Source organism: Cydia splendana, chromosome 9 (genome assembly GCF_910591565.1).
Source record: "Cydia splendana chromosome 9, ilCydSple1.2, whole genome shotgun sequence".
NCBI lineage: Eukaryota > Metazoa > Arthropoda > Insecta > Lepidoptera > Tortricidae > Cydia > Cydia splendana.
In genome coordinates, this window is record NC_085968.1 from 6,353,498 (window position 1) to 6,374,199 (window position 20,702).

The 20,702-nt window shown below is 39.3% G+C and overlaps 1 protein-coding gene across 1 annotated transcript; it reads left to right on the forward strand.

Moving 5' to 3' along the window:
- The first annotated feature begins 6,033 nt into the window (after positions 1–6,033).
- On the forward strand, positions 6,034–20,158 carry LOC134793447 (LMBR1 domain-containing protein 2 homolog). Its single transcript, XM_063765026.1, has 11 exons — positions 6,034–6,625; positions 7,480–7,670; positions 8,284–8,477; positions 9,018–9,199; positions 9,702–9,872; positions 11,158–11,335; positions 13,771–13,952; positions 15,132–15,371; positions 16,076–16,277; positions 16,872–16,979; positions 18,728–20,158. The coding sequence occupies exons 1-11, from the start codon at positions 6,452–6,454 to the stop codon at positions 18,964–18,966; spliced, it is 2,061 nt and encodes a 686-aa protein (XP_063621096.1). The 5' UTR covers positions 6,034–6,451; the 3' UTR covers positions 18,967–20,158.
- Positions 20,159–20,702: the final 544 nt, after the last annotated feature.

Sequence of the window (20,702 nt, forward strand, 5' to 3'; positions counted from 1 at the left end):
TGTTTTTATGTTTGTGGTGTAATAAAGAATATTTTAGAGTCAGACCAAGAAAAGTCTACAGCAATTTTGATAGCACACGCAGTGCAAGTGTTATTTATATGTCATAATTTCATAGAAGCGACGTTTGAAATAATACTTGCACTGCGTGTTCTATCAAAATCGCTATAGATTTTACTTGGCCTAACTCTACTTTAAATTACAAAGTAAGGCCTAAATTATAAAATAAGGCCCATCAATGTTTTTTTTTTTGTGTTTATTAAACTTGATATTTTGTCTATAGTATTAGCGGACATGGCCTCAAAATTTAAACCCGCTTAAGAATCGGGCCTTATTTCGTGCATTATATACAATACTACCCATTTTTGTGTAGTCATTATTTATACTATAGAAGCATTGTTTGAGTAGCCAATTATTTAAACAGTATTTTTTTAAAGGGCAACGGTGGCAATATTTTAAGGTCTGGATAATAAGATACAGATCTTAATAAGGATATCAATGTAAGTGAATGTTACCATGACTACCAAACAAACAAATGTGATAGAATTTGCCAGCTGGCATTGTAACATTCAGACAGTTACCTATGTACCTAATCTGAAATATGAATAAATTAGTAATATTTTAAACAGGAAAGTAAACCGAATTTTGGCCTTTTGCTGGACACAATCACAATAGTAATTTGTTTTACAAGAGGGCAAAGTTTATCGCCACCGGTTGATGCATTTGCAGCACCAATGGTAGAAAATGCAAGCTCATCATCAACTGCATAATCGACGTTTGATATGACTATTGAATTCGTTTTTTTGCATTAAGGTAACAGATTTTGACATGTCTTATTAAAAATTACCATTGAAAAATAAGTCATAGCAAATATGTTAGAATTATAAATCATATTAATCATATTAATCATATTAATGAGCAAGAGCACCCTAAACCGGCGAGCGTGTATGAGGAATTTTATGAATGTGAAGGAAGCGAAAGTGGTATGTCAGGATCGTAGCAAGTGGAAATCCGTGGTCTCTGCCTACCCCTCCGGGAAATAGGCGTGATTGTATGTATGTATGTATGTATTAATCATATACTTTTTTATATTCTTTTGCTTTCATAAGTAATATTAACTAATTTTTGAAAGCGTTTTTCAATAATTATTAATAAAAAGACACGTCATGATTGTTTACCTTCTTTCTAATGCTAAAAAATAACGAACTATAATAACCGGGCCTTATTTGGTACAGAACCTTGATTTGATAGGTACATCGGATATTCTGGGCCCCTGAGTTTGTTACGTAAAGGACAAAATGGTGACATGTGGTTAGAGCTGATACTGTTAAACTAGTGGTTCTGTGCGCTAAGTATAAAAAATAAGCTTCAGCGAACTCATTAAGCCTAGAAAAAACCCTACACCCTACTGCCACTTAAGTCAGTCTTGAGTCTTTGAATCAATTTCCGTAGTAGTACTACTACTACTAAGGTACTAGGAGGTAATAAGGCCTATAGTAGGTATAATAAGGCCTACCTGAAAAATAATGTTCTTACAACAGTGTAACCGTGTTAGTTATTTGAGTAACATATATGTAAAGTGATACAATTAAAAGCTAACAGCAAACCAGTACATAAATTATATCTTATGTACTTCTTATGAATTACACTCTTATAAAGGTTTCGGCTAATTACGCATATGTGCATCACGCAATAAAATCTATAAGTAGGTACCTTCTAAAGTAATGAATACTCGTATTCTTAAAATAATGTTTCGTATAATAATAATACCCTCAGGTACCTTTATAGTATAATACTTAGAGGTTAAGTTCGTTGAAATTTAGATACTTAAATAAATTACTTTCAATCGGAATAGAGATGTTTTAGTGCCTTAAATTTTCAAATAAAATAAAACTAATATGATACTGGCAAATATTGGTCATATTTCTTGAGTACCTGGGCCTTATGAGAATACAGTAGGTATATGGTGCTTATAAGAATTATGTGCTTCATAAATCGAAGTAGGTTTATATAAACGTACATAGGCATTTTACATTAATTTTTTTTTAATGAAATCTGTTTTTAATTCACAAAAAATAATACTATTACACGTTCTTAACCTAGTTATAATCTTTAATATTTAAGATTTTAGTAACTAGGATGAGGGGGACATATTAAATTTATTCCCTAATCTTAAGTTCTAATATATTTATTACTTATCATTATAAATACATAATGTATATTTATGTGTAGGTATATGTATTATATTTATGTGCTTACTTAACTAATAATTATTCTTGTACTATGGTATTCAGTTCTTTTTTATTATATACTTAATCTTATTAGGCTTATTACTTATTTCTAGTAAAACTCTATTAGGAAAGTTGTTTAGAATAGTAGGTAAGTATGAATTCCAAACTCTATTGCCATATTCATTAAATATTATGTGTGTAACTAATAAACACGATTTACCTATATGTATGTAGGTACCTACCTATACTTCGGCAAGTCATCTTTGACATTAGAAAAATGCAGCAAACTTAAAAAAAATGTAATCGACAATGATCGACCTCCCATTATAAATTAAATTTAGTGCCTTTTTCTAATGTTAAAGTTGGCTGTTGAGTGTAAGAGTATATATAAGTAAGTACACGATTTATTTTCCCTACCCTTTTGACTCATTATTTGACGTTATCATGAATTCTTTATAAGTAAGTATCATAAGTAGGTACCCTACGTACAACACAAATGTCATAATTATTGTAATATTATTGTAAACAACACGTAGGTATAACAAAAGGTATAGGTATACTTGAATAAAGGTAGATGAATTGCGTGCGGTCCAATAGGTAACCACAACTCACGGAGTCCAAAACAATAAGCTGATCAGCAAAGTCAAGTAAACAAAGCCAAGTCACAGTAGTAGAAAGATTATCGAGTTCCGTAAACGTATAAGCCGGGTCAAAAAATTCAATCGCAACACAGTAAGTATAAGTGAACGCCTCGTGGCAGTAACGCACGAAAAATGACATTGCAAATTGTCGGCAATGAGGCGCGCGCGGGTGCAAGCGTACGCATCTGTGTGCGTGCATTACACACACAAATACAGTCTCTCACGCCCCGTCAGAGCGACGGGTATATTCAGCTTGAAATCTCAAAATTGACTTTTAGCTCAGCTCCCGTTTCGTCTTAAGCCCGATGTGAGCTAGCGTTATAAACGGCAGAGAACCATAGTTGGTTGTCGGCAGTAAGCGTGTTTTATAGCTCTACACGGAACCCGAGAGAAGTAGCCAATGAAGCGGCTCGCTAGACAGCCGCAGTGTTAAATCTTGTTTAAAGGCGCTATTACTTTCGTTGTGCTGTATTCGGCTGTTTCTACTTAGGTTGCTACCTTGCTACTATTTTTCCTGTGTATAACAACCTCTGATTACAAATTTTCTAGTTAACCAAAATTCAATAGGGTGTATTCGGGTAATTCCGACTACCTACTTCAAAATGTCGCCGAATTCCTAAAAATCACCCATAATTCCAATAAAACCATTTTTGGAGTTATCCGACATCCTGAACTTTTCTGTATGAACCGAATACACCTTATGGTATTATGGTATGGTATAGCGTTGATTTACAAAAACCTCCGAGGCATTCATTGTGTTGACGGTGAGATACTATGCATTTGCTCGTTACTCATATTTTTACATGTAATTACAAATATGTAGTCAGAAACGTTTGAAATAAAGTAAAATTAAAAAACTAACTGCCTCGAGCGAGACTCGAACTCGCGACATCGGGCTACCAGCTTGGGCTGGTGACAATCCTCTATCAACTAAGCTACTGAGACAATAGAGTCTAGCAGACAATATCTCTATTTAATACATGAGTCCTTCTTTTTATTTTTTGACAATTGTTTTCGTTGATTTGTATAAAATTTGCTAGATTTGAAGAACTCCTACTTATTCTGGGCGGAATAGGTCCTAATAAAAAATGTAGGTATGATCTGACGAAAAAAACGTCAGCAAATAAAATAAAACCGGACAAGTGCGAGTCGGACTTGCCCACCGAGGGTTTCGTACTTTTTAGTAGGTATTTGTTGTTACAATAGCGGCAACAGAAATACATCATCTGTGAAAATTTCAACTGTCTAGCTATCACGGTTCGTGAGATACAGCTGGTGACAGACGGACGGCCGGACGGACAGCGAAGTCTTAGTAATAGGGTCCCGTTTTACCCTTTGGGTACGGAACCCTAAAAAGGCCTACAAAATTAAATTGCTACTATTTCCATACCTACCATAAATCGCTATTTCATTAGATTTCACACATACCCGAGCATCTTGTTAGAAATATTTCACGCTGGCTAGATAAGCCCCTTCCCTATTTCAATAAAAATTACACTTTCAATCTGTTCCAGTGAGGAAGCATTTTATCGCTCACGAGGGAATTATTCTCGAACGCTTTTGGCGAATATATGCGCCCGTTTCGTTGCCTTCATGTTTATGAGAAAGTAGCTAAGTATATAGTTATTTGTACATATAGCTACTTTCTCATATTATGTATATAAATATTATTAAATATATTGGCTGGGTGCGATACCAGCGCCGGATTTGGGACACAAGAGTTATTTAACAGTTGAGAGATATCAAATAGCAAAAAAATATATATTAAAAAGTAAATATATAATCCGGGCATCAACATTGGTTTAGACATTTGCAGTAGCGATGCAGTCGGCAGCAATGTCGCGCCGCAATACTGTAGCCGCTGGTGCAGCCTGGGCTATACTTAACCGCGAAAATGGAAGTTGGTAAATTGCTAGTAACTATCTCTGTCACTCTAATTACGCCTTAAGTAAAAGATAAAGATGCCCGAAATTTGCGAACTTCGATGTTCGCGATTGGCCCTCTGAATCCGAATGGTACCTTTACATCATAGCGGTTTCAGTGCGCGGTTCGGCCGCTGAAGTAACCACAAACTATGAAGTAACATAGCAGGCAGCGTCATCTAGCGGGTACTTTGATTACTGTAGATAGAAACGAACGGCAAATAATAAACCATGAGAATATCATGAAAACGTAGGATTTTATACTATCTGTGGTCCGTAAAAAATGACAGCTACGTCAACACGTTTTCGCGAACGTTCACTATGCACTATGCAGCGCTTCATAGCATATGCGAGCAAGAATTGTCGCATCCACGACGTTTATCAGTACCCACTGCAATCTAAACTAAACGCACCTGAATGTTTTTTTTTTTTAATGAAGCATTGGCAACACGGCGCAGCTGAATGATGTGAACAGACGAACGTCAATAACGTCAATAACAAGGGCCTAACGTTTTCTGTTCTCTTTCACGGCGCAGCAACTAGTATCATTTCTCTCTCCTCGCTCTTTTAAAAATGCCGTTTGTCAAAAAAGGACAACCATACTGTTGACACAATGGACTTCAAATCAAGTGTTGCCTTTTTTGATGCGCCCAGGCTGTGTATGTGTGCGTAAAAGCGTATATGTGTGCTCTTTTAGGGATGTGAAAAGTCGATTTTAATCATGTTATATATCGATAAACGCTACACAGCGGAACGCAATAGCGATTAATTGAAGCTTCAATATCTTCGTTAAACATAAACATAATTGAAATGCTAATGGATAATGAATATATTATAATATAATAAAATAATTCAATTATTGCGAAACACCTATTTTAGTAGGTATTTATGTATTTTAATTAAATATCTGAACTTTCCCTTGGTTCTCTGCTGGGGCGTGACTATAAAATTGTGATCTGATAACCACAATAAAGAATAAAAGCGTTTTTGTTCATTTTAGGTATCGTTAAACCTTTGAAGTAAAATTAAAATTGCAAGAAATGTCGATAGTTTATCGATATGACTTTATCGACATGGCTACAGAAAGGTGGGCCTCATTGTTAATCGTACACTAAACAAAAGTCAACTTGACATTGGCTAACGTTCCAAAAGCCATAATAGAAAAAAAAAAAAAAAAAAAAAAACAAAAGTGGCAACAGTGACAGCTCGCTGAGACGGGATCTCTATATATTAAATCTATGGTCAATAACGTCATCCACATTTTCCACAACACGACTTAATTTTCTGTCTTGTTATCAAAATATTAAAACTAATGCTTAAAGTGTGTCTAAATCATTGATTTTTCATTAATGTTTGCTTTACACTTATCAACAACAATGTTATTATTTCCGAGTGTCTAAAATGTCTGATACGAAGTCTGATAACATAAGTATAGAGTTCGATCCGATTTTGCCTGATACTGGTGTCTTGTTTTACGAGGAATGTCCCGCGGAGTATGAGATTGAGAAGCCGATATTGTTGCCGTTGAAATCGTCGACTCAAGTGCGTTTCGAACAGCTTCAGCACGAAGCGGCGCGAGTGTGGAGAGATAAACAAAGAACAGCGGCGACGGCGAAGAAAAACTAACGCAAAGATTCCTTGTTCAAATTAGCCTGTCAATATGGCTTACACACTGTTTGTGATAGAGATTATATCAGCGTTTATATTGGCAGCTACATTATTGTACAGATATGGAGATGTTTACAGAAATCACATAATAGTGACAGTGGCTGTAGTTACAGCATGGTACTTCTCGTTTGTTATTATGTTTATATTGCCATTGGATGTGTCTTCGGTGAGTAAAATTGCTATCTGATTTTTTCTTTCTTGATTAATCCAACTATCATCATGTGGTACAATCTTGCATCACTTCTACCTATTGTGGTTTTGTAATACAAAACTTAGGTATAGTCTGTCCGCTTTTCCATGATCAAGTGTGCCATAGTAAACCTAAGGCAAACTTGATCTTCGAAATCGGACAGGCCATACACAATGGTAATAATTTACCTTAGTTGGATTAAGTCTTATCATTGATAGATAAACATTGTCCGCCCCTTTTTAGTCTTAGCTAGTCATTGTTTATCTTTTATGATTATTATCATACCAATTTAAAATATATATGACAATTTACCACTGCAACTTTATTACACAAATTATTGTTGTAGTATAAACAAGGCCCAAGTTTAATAAAAATTGGGCCCTTTGACTGCCACAGACGGCTGTGGACACCATCGGAAAGTCTTGCCAAGGACGCCAATGACTGTCACAGCTGTTGGCTTCGCCAATGCAATAGGGACTTGCGTGGGACTCCGTAAAGTTCAATTTTGCTTAAATAATCGCGATCGCTGATGTCTGGGGCACAGCATATTTCTTCACCGTATGTTGTTCTACTGAGATAATTTTTTTCTTCAATGGTCACTAAAGCCTCAAAACTCAAAACCTTATTCAATGGCTCCACATTACATATATTGGTATTTATTGTTCCTTACTTGTCTTGTCAGACTGTTGGTTTTTCAACATATCTTGTAAGAGATATGAGAGGTACTCATGCAAGACAGTACCTTTTTCATTTCTTCTTTTTTCAAAATATAGTAACATTAGCAGACTACTCTGCTGAGTACAAAATTAATGTAACTCTGCATCTTACAGACAGTATATCGACAATGCATGCAAAACAGCAACTCAACTACTGTGGCCCCGAGTGTGTCACCGCTACACAATGAGTCAACCACAACCATCCCCCCAGTCACGAAATGCCAGAAACCATGGAGCTTTGTGGATGACAGTGTGTTCCCTAATCTCTGGAGGGTTGTCTATTGGACTTCACAATGTCTGACTTGGTAATTTTTTTACACACATTATTCATTATTTTTGTTTGTTTGTTACACACTTTTGGTATTTTTTCTTGTGTGACACAATTAAGAGGTCTGTTAATGGACACCTTTACCAGGTATTTCAATTATCAAGGAATGGATGGATTGCAGTTGCGAATAATCAAGATTCTCAGCTGTGAGGGAACAACTAAAAAATATTTTTTCTTTAAGTACTTGCATTGTTAGTCAAAGGCCGCTGGATCAATTATTTTAAATGTGTTTAGTAAAACCATTTTATAATAGTCCAGAAGAACAAGTATGATCCAATGGTTCATTAATACATATCATCATTTGGTTTTGTTTGAGTTTTTTCATGCATTCATAATTTTTTAAGTATATTTTTTAAAGACCGTAACTTCAACTAAAAGTCACATACCGAAATAATGTCATATACGAAGGAAAAAATTACCAAAGCCTCCAGTGTCCAAGTAATATTGTATTGTTTAGTGTCATATTTTCTTAGAAAATGATTTAATTTGTTCTTAGAGTAAAAGTCACATCTAAATGAAGATTGAAGAGTACATTATTGACATGGTTGGTACCTACAAAGTAAAACAGTCTTTCTACCCTTCTATTACAGGTTGATAATGCCAATGATGCAGTCATACAGCAAAGCGGGCGACTTCACAGTTAAGGGCAAGCTGAAGTCAGCGCTCGTTGACAACGCCATTTACTACGGCTCCTACCTGTTCATCTGTGGCGTTCTGCTTATCTACATTGCGCTGAAGGGTGTGTCCTTGGACTGGGCCAAGATCAAGGCTATTGCGTCCTCAGGTCTGTATGTCTCTGTCCAGCCAGCAGGTATACAGCGAACATCAAAAATCTAAATTTCGTTATCTGTCTCTAATAGAGATAATTTCGTTTTTGCGGTAAGGGTTGGAGGCTATCGCATCACGAGTCTGTAGGCTGTAGGTCTATCAGTGCATGTGTCATCCCAATTTATGAACTTATTTACATATCTAATCACCCCGATAAACAGATAGACACATACATAATACATGACTGGGAAAAAACGTAGCCAACTTGTCCTTATTTTAGCACCTTCCTGGTAGCGTTTTTCGAATTTGCGTAGGCACTAGTGAACTAAATATTTAAATTTCTATCTTCAGCGTGACATTGCTTACATTATACATACAAATTTTGACACTTGGTCACTTCAATACATCTTGGGTAAAAATATCATTTTTGACACAAGATGTATTTAACTGACATAGGTATGTAAAAATTTCATGTCAATTTTGATCATAACAGTGTAATTTCATTTAATATTCAATGATAAGGTAACTAATTGGCTGACATGATCATTTTTTTCAGCCAGTAACACATGGGGTCTCTTTCTCCTGATCCTTCTTTTGGGCTACGCCCTGGTGGAGGTACCAAGAAATCTATGGAACAACTCTAAGAAGAATTATACTCTGACATACACCTACTTCAAGATAGCCAAGCTGAGTACCGACAAGTGTGAGGCAGAGGAAAATATGGACGACATATTGGATGTGAGTTTTACTTTAAAGTCTACCCTTAGTCCCTTGATTTAAAGAATCTATACGTCATCTAGACGCTTGCCCCATCTGTTAAGACTAATCGTAATTCATAATGAGCGTTATTCTCTTCAAATAGAGTTTGTTCTAGATCAGAGCCGCGAGGCCGCGACCCATCGTGGGCTGCGGGTGACTTGATCTTGAAAACTTATCGTAATCGGTAACATCCTTTGATTTCTTCTTCTGCTTTGGCTCTAGCCAAGGCACAAAACATGATCCCAATGGATAATGAACTTTATTACTTTGAAATAGAGTCTATCGGCTATCATCCGGTCACCCGCTGTAGCTGCCATTTCATTTGCCTGAACCCCTAAACAGCCTTGATAACTTATTGCAATCAATAATGTACCTTATTGCTTCGATTTAGAATCCGAAGCCAGCGAACATACAAGAATCCGAAGCCAGTGACAAAAACAAAATATCGCAGTCGATAATAAACTTTATTGCCTTTAAATAGAGTCTCTCGTCGATCACCGCGGCCGTGGGCCCCGGGCACCCGCTGCACCGGCACGTGGAGACCATCGTGCAGAAGCTGCCCGTGCAGCTGCGGGAGCGCCTCAACAGCCGCCAGGCGCCCGAGCGGCCCGCCGCGCCGTCGCTCAAGTCGCTCGTCAACTTGCATAAGAAGGTAACTTGGAGTATGCTTGTTTATTATGCTTTATATGGGTGTTTATGATTTTTTTTTTATGTTCAAAGGTAGTTTAAGGAGTTTTTAAGGTTACTGAGTCAAAATAAAAATGAAACCATAATATTTTGCACGCCTGTCCTTGCGATTATCCGGCGCCCTTTTATCACAAGCATTTTACTCAGAAATTAAAAAATGTATAAAAAATAGATACATATTGAAATTAGAAAATAGCCAGTATTGATCCAAATATATCGTGATTTACCCAGCCAGAATCATAATCATAATCCTTTATTTGTCAGAATACAGTATCATAAGGTAAAAGGTCTTAAAAGGTATCAAAAGGTCTTAAATTATTATAAACAATCGTTGTATTCAGCATGCAAGCAAACATACAAATTTGAATACCTAAATTAAACCTAAAACAATAAATAACCTAATTAATTACTATATACAAAATGTTACATGTCAAAATAATCGCATAAAACCATCAGGCCATCGGTTCCGTAAAATTTAAATAATCCTTTATGCTATAAAAACATTGTTCCAGTAACCATCTCGTTAACTTTCGTTTAAAGCAAGCAAAGAAGCGATGTGTCGCACAAAAGGGACCTAGTTAAATATCTTAGTAATTATTTATTTATCGTATGGCTTCGTTAAATGTCACTGGATTTATTAAGCATGCTAACAACTTAAAATAATTAAAATTTCGCCCTACCCAGGTAAGCAGCCGCTTCTTCAGCCAGGATGTTGAAGTCATTCACATTGCCCATATATTTTGTGAGGGGACATTCCAGCACTATGTGTTGATGGTCTGGTCTGGGTGTCCACAGTAATAAGTTTTTGGCAAAAATTTCATTTTTGGTACAAGCTTTTATTGCTGACTGTACATTTCTTTCCACAGATAACTAATACTCATTGAGACAATTCTAAAAACCCCAAGCATAATTAGGTTGCGTTGTTTTATCACAGAGTTCCTATGGCCACCTTCTGTCTCCATCATCAGATCAGCTCGATGGTACTATAATATTGCATTGTCATCCGACGTACATATGTATGCAAAGTTTCAGCTTCATTGGAAGTCGGAAATGGGGTCAAATTTAGCTTGCAAGATTTGACCCGTACAAACATAGTTAACTACATATTTACATAGGTACATTGCAAGTTAAATAAAAGCTTGTAAAAAGTAACACTAAACTAATAAACAGATATGGTTACTTAAACTTTTATATAAGTACTCCCATCCCACGATGAAACAAATGTATTCCTAATGTTCGCTTTTCGTCAGATGATCAAAGCACTCCACGTCCTCCAACGCACCGAAACCCAATGGGGCATAACGTTGGAGCGAGTGTTGCATCTAGAGGATGTATCTACCAACCTGCGTGCTCCGGACCGGCGCTTCACACACACATTCCATACAGCACGGCCGCGCGCACTGCGGCTCTTGTACCCGCCCACTACTGGTGAGCTTGTTATACTTTATTCTCGCAGTTTGGTAGACTTAGGGTCGGTTGTACCAAACTGTTCGTATCGTTAAAGAGTTCGCTAAATTTTTATGTATGGAAAGTTTCATAATAAAGCGCCGGGGGGCGCCGGCTGACGTTGATCAGTCTGCTAAATGTGGTTGGTGCAACTGGCCCTTAGTAACCAGCGACTACGCAATACGCGAATAGGCTATGGGTCACACCATAGAGGGCATAACATTGGAGCGAGTGTTCCATCTGGAGGACGTATCTACCAATCTGCGCTCCCCCGACCGGCGCTTCACACACACGTTCCATACAGCACGGCCGCGCGCACTGCGGCTCTTGTACCCGCCCACTACTGGTGAGCTTGTTATACTTTATTCTCGCAGTTTGGTAGACTTAGGGTCGGTTGTACCAAACTGTTCGTATCGTTAAAGAGTTCGCTAAATTTTTATGTATGGAAAGTTTCATAATAAAGCGCCGGGGGGCGCCGGCTGACGTTGATCAGTCTGCTAAATGTGGTTGGTGCAACTGGCCCTTAGTAACCAGCGACTACGCAATACGCGAATAGGCTATGGGTCACACCATAGAGGGCATAACATTGGAGCGAGTGTTCCATCTGGAGGACGTATCTACCAATCTGCGCTCCCCCGACCGGCGCTTCACACACACGTTCCATACAGCACGGCCGCGCGCACTGCGGCTCTTGTACCCGCCCACTACTGGTGAGCTTGTTATACTTTATTCTCGCAGTTTGGTAGACTTAGGGTCGGTTGTACCAAACTGTTCGTATCGTTAAAGAGTTCGCTAAATTTTTATGTATGGAAAGTTTCATAATAAAGCGCCGGGGGGCGCCGGCTGACGTTGATCGGTCTGCTAAATGTGGTTGGTGCAACTGGCCCTTAGTAACCAGCGACTACGCAATACGCGAATAGGCTATGGGTCACACCATAGAGGGCATAACATTGGAGCGAGTGTTCCATCTGGAGGACGTATCTACCAATCTGCGCTCCCCCGACCGGCGCTTCACACACACGTTCCATACAGCAAGGCCGCGCGCCCTGCGGCTCTTGTACCCGCCCACTACTGGTGAGCTTGTTATACTTTATTCTCGCAGTTTGGTAGACTCAGTAACCAGCGACTACGCAATACGCGAATAGGCTACGGGTCACACCATAGAGGGCATAACGTTGGAGCGAGTGTTGCATCTAGAGGACGTATCTACCAATCTGCGCTCCCCCGACCGGCGCTTCACACACACGTTCCATACAGCACGGCCGCGCGCCCTGCGGCTCTTGTACCCGCCCACTACTGGTGAGCTTGTTATACTTTATTCTCGCAGTTTGGTAGACTCAGTAACCAGCGACTACGCAATACGCGAATAGGCTACGGGTCACACCATAGAGGGCATAACGTTGGAGCGAGTGTTGCATCTAGAGGACGTATCTACCAATCTGCGCTCCCCCGACCGGCGCTTCACACACACGTTCCATACAGCACGGCCGCGCGCCCTGCGGCTCTTGTACCCGCCCACTACTGGTGAGCTTGTTATACTTTATTCTCGCAGTTTGGTAGACTCAGTAACCAGCGACTACGCAATACGCGAATAGGCTATGGGTCACACCATAGAGAGCATAACGTTGGAGCGAGTGTTGCATTGCATCTAGAGGACGTATCTACCAACCTGCGTGCCCCGGACCGGCGCTTCACACACACGTTCCATACAGCAAGGCCGCGCGCCCTGCAGCTCTTGTACCCGCCCACTACTGGTGAGCTTGTTATACTTTAATCTCGCAGTTTGGTAGACTCAGTAACCAGCGACTACGCAATACGCGAATAGGCTATGGGTCACACCATAGAGGGCATAACGTTGGAGCGAGTGTTCCATCTGGAGGACGTATCTACCAACCTGCGTGCTCCGGACCGGCGCTTCACAAGTTCACACACACATTCCATACAGCACGGCCGCGCGCCCTGCGGCTCTTGTACCCGCCCACTACTGGTGAGCTATTTATACTTTATTCTCGCAGACTCGCTTTATTCGCGCTTTATTCTTGGTAGACTTAGTAACCAGCGAAATAGGCTATGGGTCACACCATAGACGAAGAAGAACGAAGACGCGTTAGGTGGTGCAAATATTGAAATAATATTTACGGCAAATTTAATAGCTGTAGTAGATGGCGAAAATCGTGCGGTTTGCATTCAACACCATCTAATTCGGGTGTCGAATTTGCGAGTACAATAAAGTGCACTACTTTTATATTATTTTGCATATGGTCACAACTTATGTAAATTATTTATATTACCTGAGACAAAATATCCCTATTTTTATACAAACAATGTGGCGTGATTGGAAATGAAAAGAACTGACAAAGAATGGAAGTCTTAATCAAAGTTTGTGGGTCTACCCTTAATCGCATTATATTTTTCAGAATGGTACTGGGAGTGCCTCTTAAAGCAGTACTTCCTGAAGACAATGGCGGTGGTCACGGGAATCATGTCGCTGGCGCTCGTGTGGTCTGAGATGACCTTCTTCTGCAAGCAGCCCGTCCTGTCCATCTTCGCCAACATCCTCAACGCAGCCAAATACACTTACAACTATGCGGCCATTGTCGTGAGTATTGATATTATCGTTCTATCTCTCTTTCCCCTTTCTTCTCATCTTTTAGTATTGGGTAGGATATCAATTTAAAATGAGTTGGTATTGGTATATGGTTACTTTTTTTAATAAAATGAGGTGGTACAATTTGATACATCAAATACGAAGCATCGATTGATCCGCAACGTCCTACGACCTGAAAACCTCGAAATCGACTACCATGACAGCCATATGTGCTTCTTTCCCTCGCTTTCACCCTTTGTCTATTTTTCGTTCCCTTACAACCTAACTGGCAACACTGGCAAGTGTGTGTGGTAATAGTACATTACGATACAAGTGCGAAAAATAGGAAATTCGTAACGAGTGGCGAAAAATTACAACACGACCGAAGGGAGTGTTTTAAATCGACACGAGTTGGCTATTCGCACATGTATTATACAACGTTTTACAGTACATATGGCCCTTTTAATGTTCGACATAGTTACGTGATGTGCTAATTATCGCACGAGTGCGGTAAAGTTACCCCATATGTACTGTAAACTTACTAGCGGGCCAAGGCTCCTGCCCAAGCGCTACTTACTTACTACTACCACTTGGATGGCGCGATAACGCAAAATGAGTCTTAGCGTCCTGACACTTCTGATCTTTCACTGACGACGAGCTCACTGATATCTACGTCCACTCTATCCGCCCACCGAAACTTAGGATGACGGCGTCCAGTCGGTTGAACCAAATATGCTCTCTTTACAGCAAGAAATTCTTCCATCCTTACGATATGGCCAAGCCATCAAGCTATAACAGACAGTCTCCGCTGGCTTAGGCCAAGCGCTGCAGTTTTCGGTTTTTGGCGGTTAAACACCTATTCAAAATGGGTGCGCGGCCTGACTCGTGGCGCACCACATTCGCAACCGCAAGGCTCATAGGGACTGTGCGCGTTGGAGGGTCTGCCATCTTGTGGCCTGAATCGGAAACATATGTCCACGTGTACATTGCCAAAGCAAGTGCTACCATCTACCGTTCTCGTCGGTACGTTTCCTTGTGCATAGTAGGTGGCAGATCTTGTGGGCTACATCAGAAGCATAAACGACACATTTACGCCTCGCACCAAAAATCTGACGGCTCCTATGCTGCCCCCTATAGTTCATACACGGGGCCTATACGTGCCCATGAGTTAACTTTAATTTTTTATTCCAGTGGGTGTCGACTCTCGTTATTGCGTACATGTTCTACTGCGCGTACTCGACGGTACTGAAGATCAGACTCCTGAACCTATGGTACCTGGCACCTCATCATCAGACCAACGAGTACAGCCTCATCTTCAGCGGGATGATGGTGTGTCGCCTCACGCCCGCCATGTGCCTCAACTTCCTTAGTCTTGTGCATATGGACTCGCATGTTATTAAGGAATATGTCATGGAGACATATTATACTCAGGTAAGTTTCATATTGCATGTAGGAAAAAGTGTTGTGTGTGTCTGTGTTACAGGTAATTCTACGTACCAAAAGCACGTAGTATCTACTCGTATACATACTTTAGGATTCGGAATCTTGTATACTTATTAAACCTTCTAATCCGCTGTTTATATAATAATTATGATTCCATATGTGGTGATGTTGAACGTAGGAGTCTTCTTCTTCTTCCTCGCGTTACCCCGGCATTTTGCCACGGCTCATGGGAGCCTGGGGTCCGCTTGACAACTGATCCCAAGAATTGACGTAGGCACTAGTTTTTATGAAAGCGACTACCATCTGACCTTTCAACCCAGAGGGGAAACTAGGCCTTATTGGGATTAGTCCGGTTTCCTCGCGATGTTTTCGTTCACCGAAAAGCAACTGTATAAAATGATATTTCGTACATAAGTTCCGAAAAACTCATTGGTACGAGCCGGGGTTTGAACCCGCGACCTCCGGATTGAAAGTCGCACGCTCTTACCGCTAGGCCACCAGCGCTTACTTTAACGAACGTTAGGGGTATAATTATATAAAATTAAAAACACCTCAGTTAAAGCATACTTTTGTGGAATATCGTAAGTTATAAGGATTATTACTTTCTTCAAAGCGAAACCAAGCTTTCTATAGTAGTTTAATTCCTTCTGAACGCTAACACACAACACTAACCAAATCCCAATTTTCCACAGATAATGGGTCACATGGACGTCCTGGGCATCATAGCCGAAGGTTTCAACATCTACTTCCCGATGCTCGTGGTACTGCTGTGCGCGGCTACGTACCTCTCGCTCGGCAGTCGTCTCCTCTCGCTCTGCGGGTTCCACCAGTTCGTGGGTGACGACGAGCTGACGACTGATCTCGTTGATGAGGGCCGGGAGATCGTTAAGCGAGGTTAGTCTTCAATAATAATTCTTTCTTGACTACCCGTCAAAGGTTAGGGTAATTGGCCAGTAACTGGCCACTGTTAGTATTTGGCCACCAAATGAATTCTATTCACCTATAAACAGAATTCATTTTAGTATAAGGTCTCAATAACCTTCAATAACTAGCCGCCTTATACTAAAATGAATTCTGTTTTTAGGTAAATAGAATTCATTTTTAGTTTAGGGCGGTCAGTTATTGGCGAATTACCCTATTTACAAACAATCAATCGTTATTGTCAGACAGTCAAGTCTTTAATGACAAGTTATAAAATGTGTAATAGTTCGTTCCGAACAATGATCTCGCGATACAATAGCAATTTGCATTAAATAATATTCCCAGTTTGTTATGTTACCCATTGCCATTCAGATCGGAACTAAAATTGGGTCAAGAATCTTCAAAACTTTTAGAACATGAAAAGTAATTAGATATCGTTTAAAAACATGGAACATACAATTAAAAAAACATACCCTGAGGCCTCACCTCGTTCGGTCGTTTCCCGGATGTTGATCCTCGCCTCAAGTCTTTCAAAAGACTAGCACTTCACTAGTAATATTGTTGTAGAAAAGCGTAAGCGACAACGCGCAGAAGAGTCTCTGACGCGGCGCCGCGACTACAGCGAGCGGTACTCCAACTACCGCGCGCGGGACAAGCGGGACAACCAGGATGGAGGTAATACCTACAATGTTTATATCGATCCTCTCTTTCAAATACTTTATTCCGAACCGCCTACAAATGATATCTTGCCAAAACAAATGCAAGTTTGATTTGCCAATATAAAGAATCAAAATTGTACAATGGAATATGGCCTTTTTATAGGCCTCTGAGCGGCAAGAAGTTATATACACTCCATAGTGATTTTTACATGTGCCCCCAATCGCAAAATTGCATGGCCACTATGAAATCATTCATATAGTGTGCATGCAATTTTGCAGCTCACTGTATGTATGTCATTCATTGATGTGAGCGACAACAATAAACTATGTAACGAAGCCATACAACCATCATCTTGAAAACTCGCATTACTGAGTCAATAATAATTTTATGTAACAATATTGGTTGTGGGTTTTAACGGGCGTTTGGGACCTATTTTATTTACGTAAGTACAAGTTACAACTTTACAAGCCTAAGCGCCACTTGCACCATCCCACTAACCCGAGGTTAACCGGTTAAACTGTTAACCCAGTGTCAAATTGTACTGGTAACTATGGTAACTCCGGGTTTAACCGGGTAATCCCGGGTTAGTGTAATGGAAAAGTGAAAATGGAAGTGGCGCTTAGGGTGGTATTCCACCTGTCCAATTTATATGTCTTTTGTCTTACATTTTGCTTTGATAGTCAGACGCAGTGACATTGGACAGATGTAATACCACCCTTGTTCATATGCATTTGTCCAATGAGAACACATATTTTCTTAGTGTAGCCCTGACTTGTAAAATTGTATCTTGTAACTTTATTAACTTGGGCCCCGGTATGGTTATTGTTAGATTGTTACGCACTACATCTCATTTGCACCGACTTTACTTTCTTATTTGTGAAACTAACGGTGTTTGAACACTTCACAATGGAATACACAGGAAACTAAATACTTAAATTAAATTTAAAATGTATAAGTTACCTTAGACCAATTAATGTCACTACTAATTAGTTGAATATTTTTGTTTATTACACTTAAGACACTACGCCACATTAAGGCCAGCAATAGTACATTATTGTCGAGGCTCGGAAGTAGCTACTTGCAGGCTGAGGATTCGTTTTAAACGGACGACCTTGGGAGTCCGTTTAATTGAATCCGAAGCCAGCAAGTAGCCTTCCAGCCGAGTCATATATAGTGCTTTTCTCAAAAATGGTGCAACAAATATAAATATCATAGAAATATTTTACAAAAGCAACTTTCTTACGTATATATTTTCACAGAAAAAAGTAGAAACAATTGAAAAAATTAGCCTTTCCGCCTTTTTATTTTTTTAATAAAAAAATAAAAGTGTATTTTTCTGCCGAAAATACGCCAACCTATTTGAGACAGCTAAATAGTCGCGGTACTAATCATCTGTTTGGCTGTTTAATGGGCCTGTGCCTTCATTTGATATGGCCATTTCAACTTTTTAAAAGTTTGGAACTCGACAAATAATGGAATTTGTATGCAACATTGCAGTCCCAAAATCGAGACTGCAATGTTTTTAACTTTTTAATTTTTGACTGACCATAAACTACGCGCTTCGCAACCTATTTTTTAAACGGCAAAGTCGACTTTGCCGTCCATTTTTGAGAAAAAAAAGTTACCGGCCTAAATTAAACACGATTAAATTTGTGACGTCAGTTTCGTCACCCAACACCAACACTTAACAGACTGTTACTAACACTCCAACTCACTTTACCATAATTTTTATACCGGTTATTGTGCATGGTACCACATTTCAGCCCACACCGGGCTCCTCCACGACGTCGACTCAGACTACTACGTCCAACCGAGCCCCGAACGGTCCCAACCGATTACCGCGTACCAGCGCGCGGAGCTGCCATACAACCGGACAACGGTTGACGATGAGTTAGACCAGAGGTTCGGTGCGAGCACGCTGCCCGCCATACAGTCGGAGTTCGACGAGCGACGGCGGGACAAGATGAGCGCGCCGCCGCGAGGGCTTTTCGATGACGTGTAAAGTGCAATATAGAACGGGTTTTTGTAAAGGACTTTTGAGGCCTATGTTGAAAATTGACAGCGTACAGAATTTTTGTAGTTTATTATATTATAACAGTTTGATGAGTGTGTATACGGATAGCGCGATACCTACGTGGTTTCAATATTAGTGTTGGACTACAAAAGCTAAATTGATTGAGAATAAACCAAAACTAAAGTGAAATTCTTTCGTGGAATGATTTACCATTATTTATGTACGCCTATAACATACTTGGCTATTGTATTTGCGCAAACATTGCGGACATTTTCGTTTGAGATATTGGAAAGAGATGCAACACGAATGTTTGGGCAAATACAGCCATGTGTGTCGACTTTGAAGTCTTTAATTCCATCGTAAAACGTAGCCTAAAATGTATGCTAGGATTTAGATCCTAAATGAAACCCAAGTTTCTCAATGTTTCTTTATGAAAACTCGTAGTAAGTTGTACAGTAAATTATTCTACAGTATTGGTTGTAATACATATTATTGTGTTAATAAATGTGGATGCTTGAGTCATATAAGAGATTTATTTTTTGTACAAAAAAAGTACTTGCTTTTGTCCATTGTAATTAGTTTAACTAGAATTACATAGTCGTAGTGAATCATTTAATATATTCCAATTATTTTAGATACATTTAATTATTGCTCATTTGCCTCGAGTTGAGGCATAGTATCGCAACGTAAAAATCTAAGTCCCAGGGGTTTTTGACTTTTCATACATTTTGTATGATATCGCGTGTGCAAATAGCGTCCGTGGGACTAAGAGGTAATTTTTTTGCCGACACGATATCGCGTCCGCGGGAATTCGAGGGGTTAGAGTCAGTTAACCCTTTGACCGCCCCAGATGTTATCAGAAAGTCTTACCAAGGGCGCCATCGACGGCTACACCCGTCAATGCAATAGGGAATTACGCGGGACTCCGGAAAGTTCAATTTGGCTTAACTAATAGCGATTGCCTGGCGTCCGTGGCACGGCATATTTCTTCGCCGTCTGGCGTTCAGAGGGTTAAATAGTCCATGAAAAATACTTTTTTATTTTTGAGGTATCTGGACTTTAGTTGAATTATTAATGTGAAAACCTGGGTAATATTATTATTATTATAATCAATGTTAATTTCAAAAATTTTCCCGAGACGGTATTTTGACAAAATTTTGCACACCACGCCGGCTTGACCATGCTTTCAATTAGATAAACCACGCTTAACAGCCGTAATAGGCATACAATCGTTTACCGTATTATTGCGCAATTAATTTCTAATTCAAATTGGTTGACCAATGGCTATAGCCTATTAGAAACCGTGGGTAAAATAGTGAATAAGCACATATATATGCATTTTAGTGAAATTATTAGATATTTTAATGTCTCAAGGCAGTCGGTGAGATTGTTCTTAAAATGTTAACAATTTTAATTATTCATTTTTGTGTTGTTCTGTTTTTTATACGTTTTATAACTAGTAGTATAATAAAATATGTATTTATCATAGAAGGTAAAAACCTTAGGAGATGATAGCGGTTCCTTAATGCCTAAAATTAACGTCAATTAAAAACGTCAACCTGTTGAAGACGAGTTATGTATATGCAGCACGGTCATTCTGTTTTCTTTAACCGATTAACCATGTTTAAGATTTTTAATACCTCTGCTTAAAATTTATAGGTATAGTATACCTATTAAAATACTAGGTCCTCCCTTTAATTTACTTCATTTCGCTCAAGATCGGA

Bases quoted from the DNA above. Each gene is read 5' to 3' on its own strand.
- LOC134793447 (XM_063765026.1), top strand. From the start codon at position 6,452: ATGGCTTACACACTGTTTGTGATAGAGATTATATCAGCGTTTATATTG. The intron at 6,626-7,479 runs GTGAGTAAAATT...TGCATCTTACAG, and splicing joins TGCCATTGGATGTGTCTTCG to ACAGTATATCGACAATGCAT. The intron at 11,336-13,770 runs GTGAGCTTGTTA...TATATTTTTCAG, and splicing joins CTTGTACCCGCCCACTACTG to AATGGTACTGGGAGTGCCTC.